The sequence below is a fragment of the Salmo salar genome, chromosome ssa06 (genome assembly GCF_905237065.1).
Source record: "Salmo salar chromosome ssa06, Ssal_v3.1, whole genome shotgun sequence".
NCBI lineage: Eukaryota > Metazoa > Chordata > Actinopteri > Salmoniformes > Salmonidae > Salmo > Salmo salar.
In genome coordinates, this window is record NC_059447.1 from 84874279 (window position 1) to 84890708 (window position 16430).

Below are 16430 nucleotides of genomic sequence, written 5' to 3' on the forward strand. Positions count from 1 at the left end.
TAGCACAGCCTGCCTTGGTATTACAGTAGTTAGGTTAATACTGATGAAAAGTCAAGGCTCTAAACCGTTAGCACAGCCTGCCTTGGTATTACAGTAGTTAGGTTAATACTGATGAAAAGTCAAGGCTCTAAACCGTTAGCACAGCCTGCCTTGGTATTACAGTAGTTAGGTTAATACTAATGAAAAGTCAAGGCTCTAAACCGTTAGCACAGCCTGCCTTGGTATTACAGTAGTTAGGTTAATACTAATGAAAAGTCAAGGCTCTAAACCGTTAGCACAGCCTGCCTTGGTATTACAGTAGTTAGGTTAATACTGATGAAAAGTCAAGGCTCTAAACCGTTAGCACAGCCTGCCTTGGTATTACAGTAGTTAGGTTAATACTGATGAAAAGTCAAGGCTCTAAACCGTTAGCACAGCCTGCCTTGGTATTACAGTAGTTAGGTTAATACTGATGAAAAGTCAAGGCTCTAAACCGTTAGCACAGCCTGCCTTGGTATTACAGTAGTTAGGTTAATACTGATGAAAAGTCAAGGCTCTAAACCATTAGCACAGCCTGCCTTGGTATTACAGTAGTTAGGTTAATACTGATGAAAAGTCAAGGCTCTAAACCGTTAGCACAGCCTGCCTTGGTATTACAGTAGTTAGGTTAATACTAATGAAAAGTCAAGGCTCTAAACCGTTAGCACAGCCTGCCTTGGTATTACAGTAGTTAGGTTAATACTGATGAAAAGTCAAGGCTCTAAACCGTTAGCACAGCCTGCCTTGGTATTACAGTAGTTAGGTTAATACTGATGAAAAGTCAAGGCTCTAAACCGTTAGCACAGCCTGCCTTGGTATTACAGTAGTTAGGTTAATACTAATGAAAAGTCAAGGCTCTAAACCGTTAGCACAGCCTGCCTTGGTATTACAGTAGTTAGGTTAATACTGATGAAAAGTCAAGGCTCTAAACCGTTAGCACAGCCTGCCTTGGTATTACAGTAGTTAGGTTAATACTGATGAAAAGTCAAGGCTCTAAACCGTTAGCACAGCCTGCCTTGGTATTACAGTAGTTAGGTTAATACTGATGAAAAGTCAAGGCTCTAAACCGTTAGCACAGCCTGCCTTGGTATTACAGTAGTTAGGTTAATACTGATGAAAAGTCAAGGCTCTAAACCGTTAGCACAGCCTGCCTTGGTATTACAGTAGTTAGGTTAATACTGATGAAAAGTCAAGGCTCTAAACCGTTAGCACAGCCTGCCTTGGTATTACAGTAGTTAGGTTAATACTGATGAAAAGTCAAGGCTCTAAACCGTTAGCACAGCCTGCCTTGGTATTACAGTAGTTAGGTTAATACTGATGAAAAGTCAAGGCTCTAAACCGTTAGCACAGCCTGCCTTGGTATTACAGTAGTTAGGTTAATACTAATGAAAAGTCAAGGCTCTAAACCGTTAGCACAGCCTGCCTTGGTATTACAGTAGTTAGGTTAATACTAATGAAAAGTCAAGGCTCTAAACCGTTAGCACAGCCTGCCTTGGTATTACAGTAGTTAGGTTAATACTGATGAAAAGTCAAGGCTCTAAACCGTTAGCACAGAATGCCTTGGTATTACAGTAGTTAGGTTAATACTGATGAAAAGTCAAGGCTCTAAACCGTTAGCACAGCCTGCCTTGGTATTACAGTAGTTAGGTTAATACTGATGAAAAGTCAAGGCTCTAAACCGTTAGCACAGAATGCCTTGGTATTACAGTAGTTAGGTTAATACTGATGAAAAGTCAAGGCTCTAAACCGTTAGCACAGAATGCCTTGGTATTACAGTAGTTAGGTTAATACTGATGAAAAGTCAAGGCTCTAAACCGTTAGCACAGCCTGCCTTGGTATTACAGTAGTTAGGTTAATACTGATGAAAAGTCAAGGCTCTAAACCGTTAGCACAGCCTGCCTTGGTATTACAGTAGTTAGGTTAATACTGATGAAAGGTAATGGTGTATCTGACATTAATGTTTAATTAATTTAAGAAAAGCTCTACCTGCTGTTGGGGTTTGGAACAGCCTGCTGTTGGGGTTTGGAACATCCTGCTGTTGGGGTTTGGAACATCCTGCTGTTGGGGTTTGGAACATCCTGCTGTTGGGGTTTGGAACAGCCTGCTGTTGGGGTTTGGAACAGCCTGCTGTTGGGGTTTGAAACATCCTGCTGTTGGGGTTTGGAACATCCTGCTGTTGGGGTTTGGAACAGCCTGCTGTTGGGGTTTGGAACAGCCTGCTGTTGGGGTTTGGAACAGCCTGCTGTTGGGGTTTGAAACATCCTGCTGTTGGGGTTTGGAACATCCTGCTGTTGGGGTTTGGAACAGCCTGCTGTTGGGGTTTGAAACAGCCTGCTGTTGGGGTTTGGAACATCCTGCTGTTGGGGTTTGGAACAGCCTGCTGTTGGGGTTTGAAACATCCTGCTGTTGGGGTTTGGAACAGCCTGCTGTTGGGGTTTGGAACAGCCTGCTGTTGGGGTTTGGAACAGCCTGCTGTTGGGGTTTGGAACAGCCTGCTGTTGGGGTTTGAAACATCCTGCTGTTGGGGTTTGGAACATCCTGCTGTTGGGGTTTGGAACAGCCTGCTGTTGGGGTTTGGAACAGCCTGCTGTTGGGGTTTGGAACATCCTGCTGTTGGGGTTTGGAACATCCTGCTGTTGGGGTTTGGAACAGCCTGCTGTTGGGGTTTGGAACAGCCTGCTGTTGGGGTTTGGAACAGCCTGCTGGTTGTGTGATGGGAGTTGGTTGGACTTTTTGAGTCAGCAACTAATGAATGAGATTAGATGACTGATCCCAGCATGTAGGCTAATGGGGAGCGCGCGTGTGTGTGTGTGTGTGTGTGTGTGTGTGTGTGTGTGTGTGTGTGTGTGTGTGTGTGTGTGTGTGTGTGTGTGTGTGTGTGTGTGTGTGTGTGTGAGATTCAGACAATGTCTCATTGCTTTGATAGCTCTCTCCTAACAGTAGTTCTGGGGTATTCTCTTCCCAAATCTTTTTTTCCACCAGCATGTACACTATATATACAAAAGTATGTGGACAACCCTTCAAATGAGAGATTTGGTTATTTCAGCCACACCCGTTTCTGACCTGTGTATAAAATCGAGCACACAGCCATGCAATCTCCATAGACAAACCTTGACAATAGAAGGGTCTTACTGAAGAGCTCAGTGACTTTCAACGTGGCACCGTCATAGGATGCCACCTTTCCAACAAGTCAGTTCAAATTTCTGCCCTGCTAGAGGTGCCCCGGTCAACTGTAAGTGCTGTTATTGTGAAGTGGAAACGTCTAGGAGCAACAACGGCTCAGCCGCGAAGTTGTAGGCCACACAAACTCACAAAACGGGACCGCCCAGTGCTGAAGCGCTTGGCGTGTAACACCACTACCAAATTCCAAACTGCCCTCTGGAAGCAATATCAGCATAAGCACTGTTAGTCAGGATCTTCATGAAATGGGCTGAGCAGCCAAGAGTCGGCTGGAGTGGTGTAAAGCTCGCCGCCATTGGACTCTGGAGCAGTGGAAACTCGTTCTCTGGAGTCATGAATCACACTTCACCATCTGACAATCCGGAGAATATGGGTTTGGTGGATGCCAGAAGAACGCCACCTGCCCGAATGCTTAGTGCCAACTGTAAAGTTTGGTGGAGGAGGAATAATGGTCGGGGCTGTTTTTCATGGTTCGGGCTAAGCACCTTAGTTCCAGTAGAGGGAAATCTTAACGCTACAGCATACAATGATATTCTAGATGATTCTCTGCTTCCAACTTTGTGGCAACATTTTGGGGAAGGCCCTTTCCTGTTTCAGCATGACAATACTCACGTGCACAAAGCGAGGTCCCTACTTAAATTGTTTGTTGATCGGTGTGGATGACCTTGACTGGCCTGCACAGAGCTCTGACTTCAACCCCATCGAACACCTTTGGAATGAATTGGATCACCGACAGCGAGCCAGGCCTAACCGCCCAACATCAGTGTCCAACCTCACTAATGCTCTTGTGGCTGAATGGAAGCAAGTCCCAGCAGCAATGTTCCTACATCTAGTGGAAAGCCTTCCCAGAAGACTGGAGGCTGTTATAGCAGCAAAGGGGGGACCAACTCCATATTAATACCCATGATTTTGGAATGAGATATTCGACGAGCAGGTGTCCACATAATTTTGGTCATGTCAAAATCAAATCAAATTGTATTTTGTCACATGCGCCGAATACAACCGGTGTAGACCTTATTGTGACATGCTTACTTGTAGTGTATAATAACAGAATGTAATTGGAGCATGAGAACACTGGTGACTGACTGACTGTGATTCTGAGACGTTGTCAAAGCATTCTGCCTCTGATACTTTCATCTCTTTTTTGTCAAACTACAGTATACTACACACACACACACACACACACACACACACACACACACACACACACACACACACACACACACACACACACACACACACACACACACACACACACACACACACACACACAGATTGTCCTCACTGTTGCTGTCGCTAAACTGATGATTCAAGTAAAAGTAGAAACCTAATTTAGTCAGGTGGTCCTGTATTATAGTGGATGTGTTATGCAGGATGAGTAACATAATACAATTATTCAACTGTCATTTGTTTAGAAAATTAACAACCAAGCAATTGAAGAAACTAAAGATAATCTCTACTCCTCTTCATCCTTTCCTCTCATCCCCCTCTTCTCTCATCCTCCTCTTCCTCCTCTTCATCCTTTCCTCTCATCCCTCTCTTCTCTCATCCTCCTCTTCCTCATCTTCATCCTTTCCTCTCATCCCCCTCTTCCTCCTCTTCATCCTTTCCTCTCATCCCCCTCTTCTCTCATCCCCTTCTTCTCTCATCCTCCTCTTCTCTCATCCCCCTCTTCTCTCATCCTCCTCTTCCTCCTCTTCATCCTTTCCTCTCATCCCCCTCTTCTCTCATCCCCTTCTTCTCTCATCCTCCTCTTCTCTCATCCCCCTCTTCTCTCATCCTCCTCTTCCTCCTCTTCATCCTTTCCTCTCATCCCCCTCTTCTCTCATCCTCCTCTTCTCTCATCCTCCTCTTCCTCCTCTTCATCCTTTCCTCTCATCCCCCTCTTCTCTCATCCTCCTCTTCTCTCATCCTCCTCTTCCTCCTCTTCATCCTTTCCTCTCATCCCCCTCTTCTCTCATCCCCCTCTTCTCTCATCCTCCTCTTCCTCCTCTTCATCCTTTCCTCTCATCCCCCTCTTCTCTCATCCTCCTCTTCCTCCTCTTCATCCTTTTCTCTCATCTTCCTCTTCTCTCATCCTCCTCTTCCTTCTCTTCATCCCTTTCTCTCATCTTCCTCTTCCTCCACTTCATCCTTTTCTCTCATCTTCCTCTTCTCTTTGCTTTCTCTGTTTTTTAGACTCCTCCTCCTCTAACTACATCAGACAGCTGGAGACCAAGATGAGGATATTGGAAGATGACAACAGCAAGCTTTTAACTCAGGTGATGGTCTCACACACACACTCACACACACACACACACACACACACACACACACACACACACACACACACACACACACACACACACACACACACACACACACACACACACACACACACACACACACAGTACGCCTTAGTGATTTAAAATAGTTTTATTTTCATTATTGAATTCGTAAGCACCCACAAGGACAAAATAGTATTTTTGATGTTTCTCCTCAACCCACCCTCTCACAACAACACGCTGTAGTCTCTCCTCAACCCACCCTCTCACAACACCACGCTGTAGTCTCTCCTCAGCCCACCCTCTCACAACAACACGCTGTAGTCTCTCCTCAACCCACCCTCTCACAACAACACGCTGTAGTCTCTCCTCAACCCACCCTCTCACAACAACACGCTGGTGTCTCTCCTCAGCCCACCCTCTCACAACAACACGCTGTAGTCTCTCCTCAACCCACCCTCTCACAACACCACGCTGTAGTCTCTCCTCAACCCACCCTCTCACAACAACACGATGTAGTCTCTCCTCAACCCACCCTCTCACAACACGCTGTAGTCTCTCCTCAGCCCACCCTCTCACAACAACACGCTGTAGTCTCTCCTCAGCCCACCCACTCACAACAACACGCTGGTGTCTCTCCTCAACCCACCCACTTACAACAACACGTTGTAGTCTCTCCTCAACCCACCCTCTCACAACAACACGCTGTAGTCTCTCCTCAGCCCACCCTCTCACAACACGCTGTAGTCTCTCCTCAGCCCACCCACTCACAACAACACGCTGTAGTCTCTCCTCAACCCACCCTCTCACAACAACACGCTGATGTCTCTCCTCAACCCACCCACTCACAACAACACGTTGTAGTCTCTCCTCAACCCACCCTCTCACAACAACACGCTGTAGTCTCTCCTCAACCCACCCTCTCACAACAACACGCTGTAGTCTCTCCTCAGCCCACCCTCTCACAACACGCTGTAGTCTCTCCTCAACCCACCCTCTCACAACAACACGCTGATGTCTCTCCTCAACCCACCCTCTCACAACAACACGCTGATGTCTCTCCTCAACCCACCCTCTCACAACAACACGCTGTAGTCTCTCCTCAACCCACCCTCTCACAACACGCTGTAGTCTCTCCTCAACCCACCCTCTCACAACAACACGCTGTAGTCTCTCCTCAACCCACCCACTCACAACAACACGCCGTAGTCTCTCCTCAACCCACCCTCTCACAACAACACGCTGTAGTCTCTCCTCAACCCACCCTCTCACAACAACACGCCGTAGTCTCTCCTCAACCCACCCTCTCACAACACACGCTGTAGTCTCTCCTCAACCCACCCTCTCACAACAACACGCTGTAGTCTCTCCTCAACCCACCCTCTCACAACACACTGTAGTCTCTCCTCAACCCACCCTCTCACAACAACACGCTGTAGTCTCTCCTCAACCCACCCTCTCACAACAACACGCCGTAGTCTCTCCTCAACCCACCCTCTCACAACAACACGCTGGTGTCTCTCCTCAACCCACCCTCTCACAACACACTGTAGTCTCTCCTCAACCCACCCTCTCACAACAACACGCTGTAGTCTCTCCTCAACCCACCCTCTCACAACAACACGCTGGTGTCTCTCCTCAACCCACCCTCTCACAACACACTGTAGTCTCTCCTCAACCCACCCTCTCACAACAACACGCTGTAGTCTCTCCTCAACCCACCCTCTCACAACAACACGCTGTAGTCTCTCCTCAACCCACCCACTCACAACAACACGCTGATGTCTCTCCCACTCACAATGCACCGAGCCGTACGTCTGAACTGAAGGGTGGAGAATGTGTTTATCCATGTTTAATTCATGCCAGAGCTGTAAGACAGCCAGCCACAGTACAGAGCCATGATGTGATGTCGCCCCCAAGGCTTAGAAGAGAGATGAGATGGAGAGGAGCTCTGAGACAGAGTGACAGCATCCCAAATGGCACCGTGTGTAGTGCACTACTTTTGGCCAGGACTCATAGGAAATAGGGAGCCATTTGAGAAGCAGACAGTGACAGCGTTGTCGTCTTCTCTCTGGGTGACCTTCCTATGACATGGAGTTTGTCAGGAGGGTAAATGGGGAGATGGAGGCTCTTCCAGTTCACCAGGAGTTCACCTGTTACCTTTCAGGTTTTTGGGAGAGGGGGAGAAAGGCTCTAGAGGGAGAGGGGGAGAAAGGCTCTAGAGGGAGAGGGGGAGAAAGGCTCTAGAGGGAGAGGGGGAGGAACCAGTCTAAACGTCAGCTACAGTGTGTTAGGAAAGTATTCAGACCGCTTGACTTTTTCCACATTTTGTTACGTTACAGCCTTATTCTAAACTGGATAAAAAAAGAAAATCCTCATTAATGGGGCGGCAGGTAGCCTAGTGGTTAGAGCATTGTGCCAGTAACTGAAAGGTTGCTGGATCGAGTCCTTGAGCTGACAAGGTAAAAATCTGTCGTTCTGCCCCTGAACAAGGCAGTTTAACCCACTGTTCCCCGGTAGGCCATCATTGTGAATAAGAATTTGTTCTTAACTGACTTGCCTAGTTAAATAAAAGTATAATAAAAATAAATTATCTACACACAATACCCGATAATGACAAAGCCAAAACAGGTTTTTAGAAATGTTTTCAAATTTATTAAAGTAAAAATAAGAAATGCCTTACTTACATAAGTTTTCAGACCCTTTGCTATGAGACTCGAAATTGAGCTCAAGTACATCCTGTTTCCATTGATCATCCTTGGGATGTTTCTACAACTTGATTGGACATGATTTGGAAAGGCGCACACCTGTCTATATAAGGTCCCACAGTTGACAGTGCATGTCAGAGCAAAAACCAAGCCATGAGGTCAAAGGAATTGTCCATAGAGCTCCGAGACAGGATTGTTTCGAGGCACCGATTTGGGGAAGGGTACAAAACCATTTCTGCAGCATTGAAGGTTCCCAAGAACACAGTGGCCTCCATCATTCTTAAATGGAAGAAGTTTGTAACCACCAAGACTCTTCCTAGAGCTGGCTGCATGGCCAAACTGAGCAATCAGGAGAGAAGGGCCTTGGTCAGGGAGGTGACCAAGAACCCTATATTCACTCTGACAGAGCTCTAGAGTTACTCTGTGGAAATGGGAGAACCTTCCAGAAGGACAACCATCTCTGCAGCACTCTACCAATCATGCCTTTATGGTAGAGTGGCCAGACGGAAGCCATTCCTCAGTAAAAGGCATGATGGCCCACATGGATTTTGCCAAAAGGCACCTAAAGACTCTCAGACCATGAGAAACAAGATTCTCTGGTCTGATGAAACCAAGATTGAACTCTTTGGCCTGAATCCCAAATTTCACGTCGGGAAGAAACCTGGCACCATCCCTACGGTAAAGAATGGTGGTGGCAGCATCATGCTGTGGAGATGTTTTTCCATCGGCAGGGACTGGGAAATTAGGCAGGATCGAGGGAAAGATGAAGAGAGCAAAGTACAGAGAGATCCTTGATGAAAACCTGCTCCAGACCTCAGACTGGGGGTGAAGGTTCACCTTCCAACAGGACAACGACCCTAAGCACACAGCCAAGACAATGCAGGAGTGGCTTCGGGACAAGTCTCTGAATGTCCTTGCGTGGCCCAGCCAGAGCCCGGACTTAAACCTGATCGAACATTTTTGCAGAGACCTGAAAATAGCTGTGCAGCGACGCTCCCCATCCAACCTCACAGAGCTTGAGAGGATCTACAGAGAAGAATGGGAGAAACTCCCCAAATACAGCTGTGCCAAGCTTGTAGCGTCATACCCAAGAATACTTGAGGCTGTATTTGCTGTCAAGGTGCTTCAACAAAGTACTGAGTAAAAGGTCTGAATACTTATGTAAATATATTTTTATATATTTTTTTTATTGTAAATGTGCAAAAAAACAACATGTTTTTGCTTTGTCATTATGGGGTATTGTGTGTAGATTGATGAGGGGGAAAAACTATTTCATACATTTTAAAATAGGCTGTAACGTAAAAAAATCTGGAAAAAGTAAACGGGTCTGAATACTTTCAGAATGCACTGTATACAGTATGTCGGCTATATCGAGACGAGAGACACACACAAGGCTAGTGAACGAGACAAACATTACCTTTAAATACATTAAAAGGTGCGATATGCAGAAATTGCTCTGCCATTTCCTGATCACAAAAATTTGAATTGTTTGACATTGCCTAATTTCTAAACCGCTGTGAAATATATTTTCAATAACGAAAAATATTGTATTTTCAGCTGTTCAAAGCTGGTGTACAAAACCGAAAATGGAGAAGATGCAAAAAACTAAACTTATTAAGAATGGAAGCATAGAAATCTGCTGCTTCTTGGACTTGACAGATCTTAACTCACATTTTAATGTGAATTTGGTTGGGTCACCTTAAAAGTAACATATTGCAGCTTTAAACGTGTTGTCTTGTAATATACGTACGTACTGTAAGCCTAGGCCTATGTGCACTTTTGAACCAATAGGTAATCGATCCTAAAACCTTTTGAACCAATAGGTAATCGATCCTAAAACCTTTTGAACCAATAGGTAATCGATCCGAAAACCTTTTGAACCAATAGGTAATCGATCCTAAAACCTTTTGAACCAATAGGCAATCGATCCTAAAACCTTTTGAACCAATAGGTAATCGATCCTAAAACCTTTTGAACCAATAGGTAATCGATCCGAAAACCTTTTGAACCAATAGGTAATCGATCCGAAAACCTTTTGAACCAATAGGTAATCGATCCCGAAAACCTTTTGAACCAATAGGTAATCGATCCGAAAACTTTTTGAACCAATAGGTAATCGATCCGAAAACCTTTTGAACCAATAGGTAATCGATCCGAAAACCTTTTGAACCAATAGGTAATCGATCCGAAAACCTTTTGAACCAATAGGTAATCGATCCGAAAACCTTTTGAACCAATAGGTAATCGATCCGAAAACCTTTTGAACCAATAGGTAATCGATCCGAAAACCTTTTGAACCAATAGGTAATCGATCCGAAAACCTATCTCAGCATATAGTCATCAGCCATGTAAACATGAAATATTATCACTTTGTTTTGTCTTTTTTTCCCCTTTATTTGGCCTCCCAAGTTTTCTGAGCAAAAAATAAAGATATATATATTTTTATTATTGTAAACCACCAGGAAATCAGCTCCAAGGGATTTTAATTTTGGAAATGTGTTCCAAAGTATTCCCACACATAATATGATATATATACAAATATATGATCGTATACAAATGTAATGTTTGAAATGATTCTGTTTTAATCAATTATCTGGTTAGGCTTCAGTTTGCAAATGATTTGTCATTATGTTTCCGACCCCCTGACCATCCTCTGAAGAACAAATCATCCCGCGGCTGAATCTAGTTGGATGATCTCTGCTTTAAATTGTATGGCTTGATACACTGAAGCACTGTATGCTATTCTATTACGTGAGGCTCAGGTCACGTCAGTGCAAAAGCACCGTAGCGATAGACCAACTCAAGCTTCGTCTTTGAAGACATAAAAGCGATTTAAATATATATTTAATTGGGATCTTATTTATTTTTAGCACTTATTTTCCCAGTGATCTTCCTTCAGATTATTATGTTGGCAAAGTGTGTGGGCTGGAACCACTGACACAAAACTTGTATCATCGAGGCAATTAATAAGTATGTGCTAAAGATTGGCCTCCATTACCTTTTACATAAGGATACCTGATATTAACTTTCCTTTAGAACCATTTTGGTAAGATAATGTATATCTCTGCTTTGTGATCATCACAGTCAATATCCTCCTACATAGCCAGACATAGTATTGCCATCTGTTGTGTGTTTACTTTGTTTTACAATTTACTTTGTTTTACAATGACCTATGACCTCGGTGTCACACAAAACAACTGGTCAGCCATCCTCTCATAATATCTCTTGCTCCCCCCACATTCAGGCCTGTAGCAGAGATAGTTTATCACAGATACAGAGAAACAAGGTAACGCTCTAAGTCCAACTCTACGCTGGTCTTTATATGCTATTACTTTCTGTGGTGATGGGCCTTTCACACCTGTCAGCTTACACATTGGCCTCATGTTCAGCCAAATTTACTTTCTGTGGTGATGGGCCTTTCACACCTGTCAGCTTACACATTGGCCTCATGTTCTGCCAAATTTACTTTCTGTGGTGATGGGCCTTTCACACCTGTCAGCTTACACATTGGCCTCATGTTCTGCCAAATTTACTTTCTGTGGTGATGGGCCTTTCACACCTGTCAGCTTACACATTGGCCTCATGTTCTGCCAAATTTACTTTCTGTGGTGATGGGCCTTTCACACCTGTCAGCTTACACATTGGCCTCATGTTCAGCCAAATTTACTTTCTGTGGTGATGGGCCTTTCACACCTGTCAGCTTACACATTGGCCTCATGTTCAGCCAAATTTACTTTCTGTGGTGATGGGCCTTTCACACCTGTCAGCTTACACATTGGCCTCATGTTCAGCCAAATTTACTTTCTGTGGTGATGGGCCTTTCACACCTGTCAGCTTACACATTGGCCTCATGTTCAGCCAAATTTACTTTCTGTGGTGATGGGCCTTTCACACCTGTCAGCTTACACATTGGCCTCATGTTCAGCCAAATTTACTTTCTGTGGTGATGGGCCTTTCACACCTGTCAGCTTACACATTGGCCTCATGTTCAGCCAAATTTACTTTCTGTGGTGATGGGCCTTTCACACCTGTCAGCTTACACATTGGCCTCATGTTCAGCCAAATTTACTTTCTGTGGTGATGGGCCTTTCACACCTGTCAGCTTACACATTGGCCTCATGTTCTGCCAAATTTACTTTCTGTGGTGATGGGCCTTTCACACCTGTCAGCTTACACATTGGCCTCATGTTCAGCCAAATTTACTTTCTGTGGTGATGGGCCTTTCACACCTGTCAGCTTACACATTGGCCTCATGTTCAGCCAAATTTACTTTCTGTGGTGATGGGCCTTTCACACCTGTCAGCTTACACATTGGCCTCATGTTCAGCCAAATGTACTTTCTGTGGTGATGGGCCTTTCACACCTGTCAGCTTACACATTGGCCTCATGTTCAGCCAAATGTACTTTCTGTGGTGATGGGCCTTTCACACCTGTCAGCTTACACATTGGCCTCATGTTCAGCCAAATTTACTTTCTGTGGTGATGGGCCTTTCACACCTGTCAGCTTACACATTGGCCTCATGTTCAGCCAAATTTACTTTCTGTGGTGATGGGCCTTTCACACCTGTTAGCTTACACATTGGCCTCATGTTCTGCCAAATCGCTATCATGCCGCTGTAGCATGCAAGCTAATTATACTATGCTCTTGGTGGCTTAGTCCACAGCTCTGTTGGTGTGTGTTAGGCCTGGGAGGTGAATGATATGCTACAGTGTATTGTATTGAGGCCTGGGAGGTGAATGATATGCTACAGTGTATTGTATTGAGGCCTGGGAGGTGAATGATATGTTACAGTGTATTGTACAGAGGCCTGGGAGGTGAATGATATGTTACAGTGTATTGTACAGAGGCCTGGGAGGTGAATGATATGCTACAGTGTATTGTATTGAGGCCTGGGAGGTGAATGATATGCTACAGTGTATTGTATTGAGGCCTGGGAGGTGAATGATATGCTACAGTGTATTGCATTGTATTGAGGCCTGGGAGGTGAATGATATGCTACAGTGTATTGTATTGAGGCCTGGAGGTGAATGATATGCTACAGTGTGTTGTATTGAGGCCTGGGAGGTGAATGATATGCTACAGTGTGTTGTATTGTACAGAGGCCTGGGAGGTGAATGATATGCTACAGTGTATTGTATTGAGGCCTGGGAGGTGAATGATATGCTACAGTGTGTTGTATTGAAGGCCTGGGAGGTGAATGATATGTTACAGTGTATTGTATTGAGGCCTGGGAGGTGAATGATATGTTACAGTGTATTTTACTGAGGCCTGGGAGGTGAATGATATGCTACAGTGTGTTGTATTGAACAGAGGCCTGGGAGGTGAATGATATTTTACAGTGTGTTGTGAAGCATGAATGCTTGTCCCAGCCTGTAGGGCAATCTGGTGGGTGTATGAGGGCGACACAGCGAACTCAGGTAGAGAACCAGTCATTAATGCATGACTGACAACTGGTGTATGTAAGCCAGAAAATGAACACGTCCTGAAAGTTATATGAACGTCCTGTTGTTGATCTGTTGTTGATGATGTTGTTGATCTGTTGTTGATGATGTTGAGGAATTTTTGCTTTCTATGACAAACTTAGTGAAATGTGAGATCTCGAGATGGAGAAAGGAACCGACACATATCTTTATAGGGTTAAGGTTAGGGGTAGGAGTTAGGTTAAAGGGTTAAGGTGAGGGTTGGGGGAAGGGTTAGCTAACATGCTAAGTAGTTACAATGTAGCTAAAAAGTAGTTGCAAAGTTGCTAATAGATAAAATGCTAAAGTTGTCTCCTATCATTTGTCTTAATTAAGTAACCTACTGACTTTCTGTGATTTGAAATTCACTATATACAAAATTGTGTATTGCAAAAAAATTACTTTTTTGTGTGCCTGTCATTAATTTAAAATAAGCAATTTGTGTCTATATCACAATCATCTGTGATATTGGGTTGGTTCTTGTAGAGATATTTCCTCCTTCCCTGTTCTGTGGAGATATTTCCTCCTTCCCTGTTCTGTGGAGATATTTCCTCCTTCCCTGTTCTGTGGAAATATTTCCTAACGTCCCAGTTTTGTGAAGGTGAAGCAGTGAAACGTTGTTTGTGATTGTGAAGAAAACAATAAAAGCATTAGAATGGAATGTTGACCCTCCTAACTGGCTGGATTGTGTGGTTTACACTTTAAACTTTGTAAAGAAGGATTATGCTGTGGGCTAGACACAACAGTGGAAATACCTAGACACAACAGTGGAAATACCTAGACACAACAGTGGAAATACCTAGACACAACAGTGGAAATACCTAGACACAACAGTGGAAATACCTAGACACAACAGTGGAAATACCTAGACACAACAGTGGAAATACCTAGACACAACAGTGGAAATACCTAGACACAACAGTGGAAATACCTAGACACAACAGTGGAAATACCTAGACACAACAGAAAGAAGTCTGCATACCCCTATTTAATATACACATGTACAAAAACACTGACTTGAGAACTGCGTCAAAAGTACTTAAATCATTTTAGAAGTGACTTCTGTCTACTTGAGTATTGAAGTGTGTTATTATAACAGTCCCCTTGTTCACTGTCCTACTGCACATGGTCCACTTTAGACAGACCGGTGTAGTGTTACTCTGGCTGAGTCGGCCTGAGTAGTTCAACAGTCTTTAGACAGACCGGTGTAGTGTTACTCTGGCTGACTCAGCCTGAGTAGTTCAACAGTCTTTAGACAGACTGTTGATGGGGGAATGCTAGAGGAGTGATGGGGAGGGGGAATGCTAGAGGAGTGATGGGATGGGGGAATGCTAGAGGAGTGATGGGGTGGGGGAATGCTAGAGGAGTGATGGGGAGGGGGAATGCTAGAGGAGTGATGGGATGGGGGAATGCTAGAGGAGTGATGTGATGGGGGAATGCTAGAGGAGTGATGGGATGGGGGAATGCTAGAGGAGTGATGGGATGGGGGAATGCTTGAAGAGTGATGGGGAATGCTAGAGGAGTGATGGGATGGGGGAATGCTAGAGGAGTGATGTGATGGGAGAATGCTAGAGGAGTGATGGGATGGGAGAATGCTAGAGGAGTGATGTGATGGGGGAATGCTGGGGGAGTGATGGGATGGGGAATGCTAGAGGAGTGATGGGATGGGGGAATGCTAGAGGAGTGATGGGATGGGGGAATGCTAGAGGAGTGATGGGGTGGGGGAATGCTAGAGGAGTGATGGGATGGGGAATGCTAGAGGAGTGATGTGATGGGGGAATGCTAGAGGAGTGATGTGATGGGGGAATGCTGGGGGAGTGATGGGATGGGGAATGCTAGAGGAGTGATGGGATGGGGGAATGCTAGAGGAGTGATGGGATGGGGGAATGCTAGAGGAGTGATGTGATGGGGGAATGCTTGAAGAGTGATGGGGAATGCTAGAGGAGTGATGGGATGGGAGAATGCTAGAGGAGTGATGTGATGGGGGAATGCTGGGGGAGTGATGGGATGGGAGAATGCTAGAGGAGTGATGTGATGGGGGAATGCTGGGGGAGTGATGGGATGGGGAATGCTAGAGGAGTGATGGGGTGGGGGAATGCTAGAGGAGTGATGGGATGGGGGAATGCTAGAGGAGTGATGGGATGGGGGGAATGCTAGAGGAGTGATGGGATGGGGGAATGCTAGAGGAGTGATGGGATGGGGGAATGCTAGAGGAGTGATGGGATGAAGGAATGCTAGAGGAGTGATGGGATGGGGGAATGCTAGAGGAGTGATGGGATGGGGGAATGTGAAGCAGCATGAGCCAGAGGTGCAGTGATGGAGTGCTAATTGTATCTCTGGAGTGCATGTTGTTGTGGGAGAAGGCTGTGTTCTGCATTCAGTCCCCTGACACCCAGGAGCGCCAGATGTGACACACACACACACACACACACACACACACACACACACACACACACACACACACACACACACACACACACACACACACCGCTCACTGTGTTATTTATAGCTAGGTTTACAAGGTTCTTCCAGCCATCACGTGACCACACACACAACATGCTGGACGTGCGTGACTCTGGAAATGTCATAGGAAACATTGGCGATTCTCCCTAAAGACAGACAGATGGATGGATGGCTAGTTAGAACCCCCAGGTACCTGTGATCTTTATGAATATGAGAGAATACGTAGAGAACAACATTTCAGAATATTTCCATATGAGACATTTTTGACCTCCTATCCCTGTGCACAACAGTGTGTTGGTAGGTTCTGGGGGCTGTGATGTGGATATTGAACAGTGTT

The 16430-nt window shown here is 45.1% G+C and overlaps 1 protein-coding gene across 4 annotated transcripts in view; it reads left to right on the forward strand.

The window, feature by feature from the left end:
• LOC106608242 (coiled-coil domain-containing protein 85C-A) overlaps positions 1-16430 on the forward strand; it is a 110622-nt gene that overhangs the window by 81253 nt on the left and 12939 nt on the right. For all 4 annotated transcript variants that reach the window (XM_045721099.1, XM_045721100.1, XM_045721097.1 and 1 more), the window contains exon 2: positions 5377-5459. In XM_045721099.1, coding sequence (XP_045577055.1) covers positions 5377-5459 — 83 coding nt within the window. The remainder of the gene's footprint in view (positions 1-5376; positions 5460-16430) is intronic.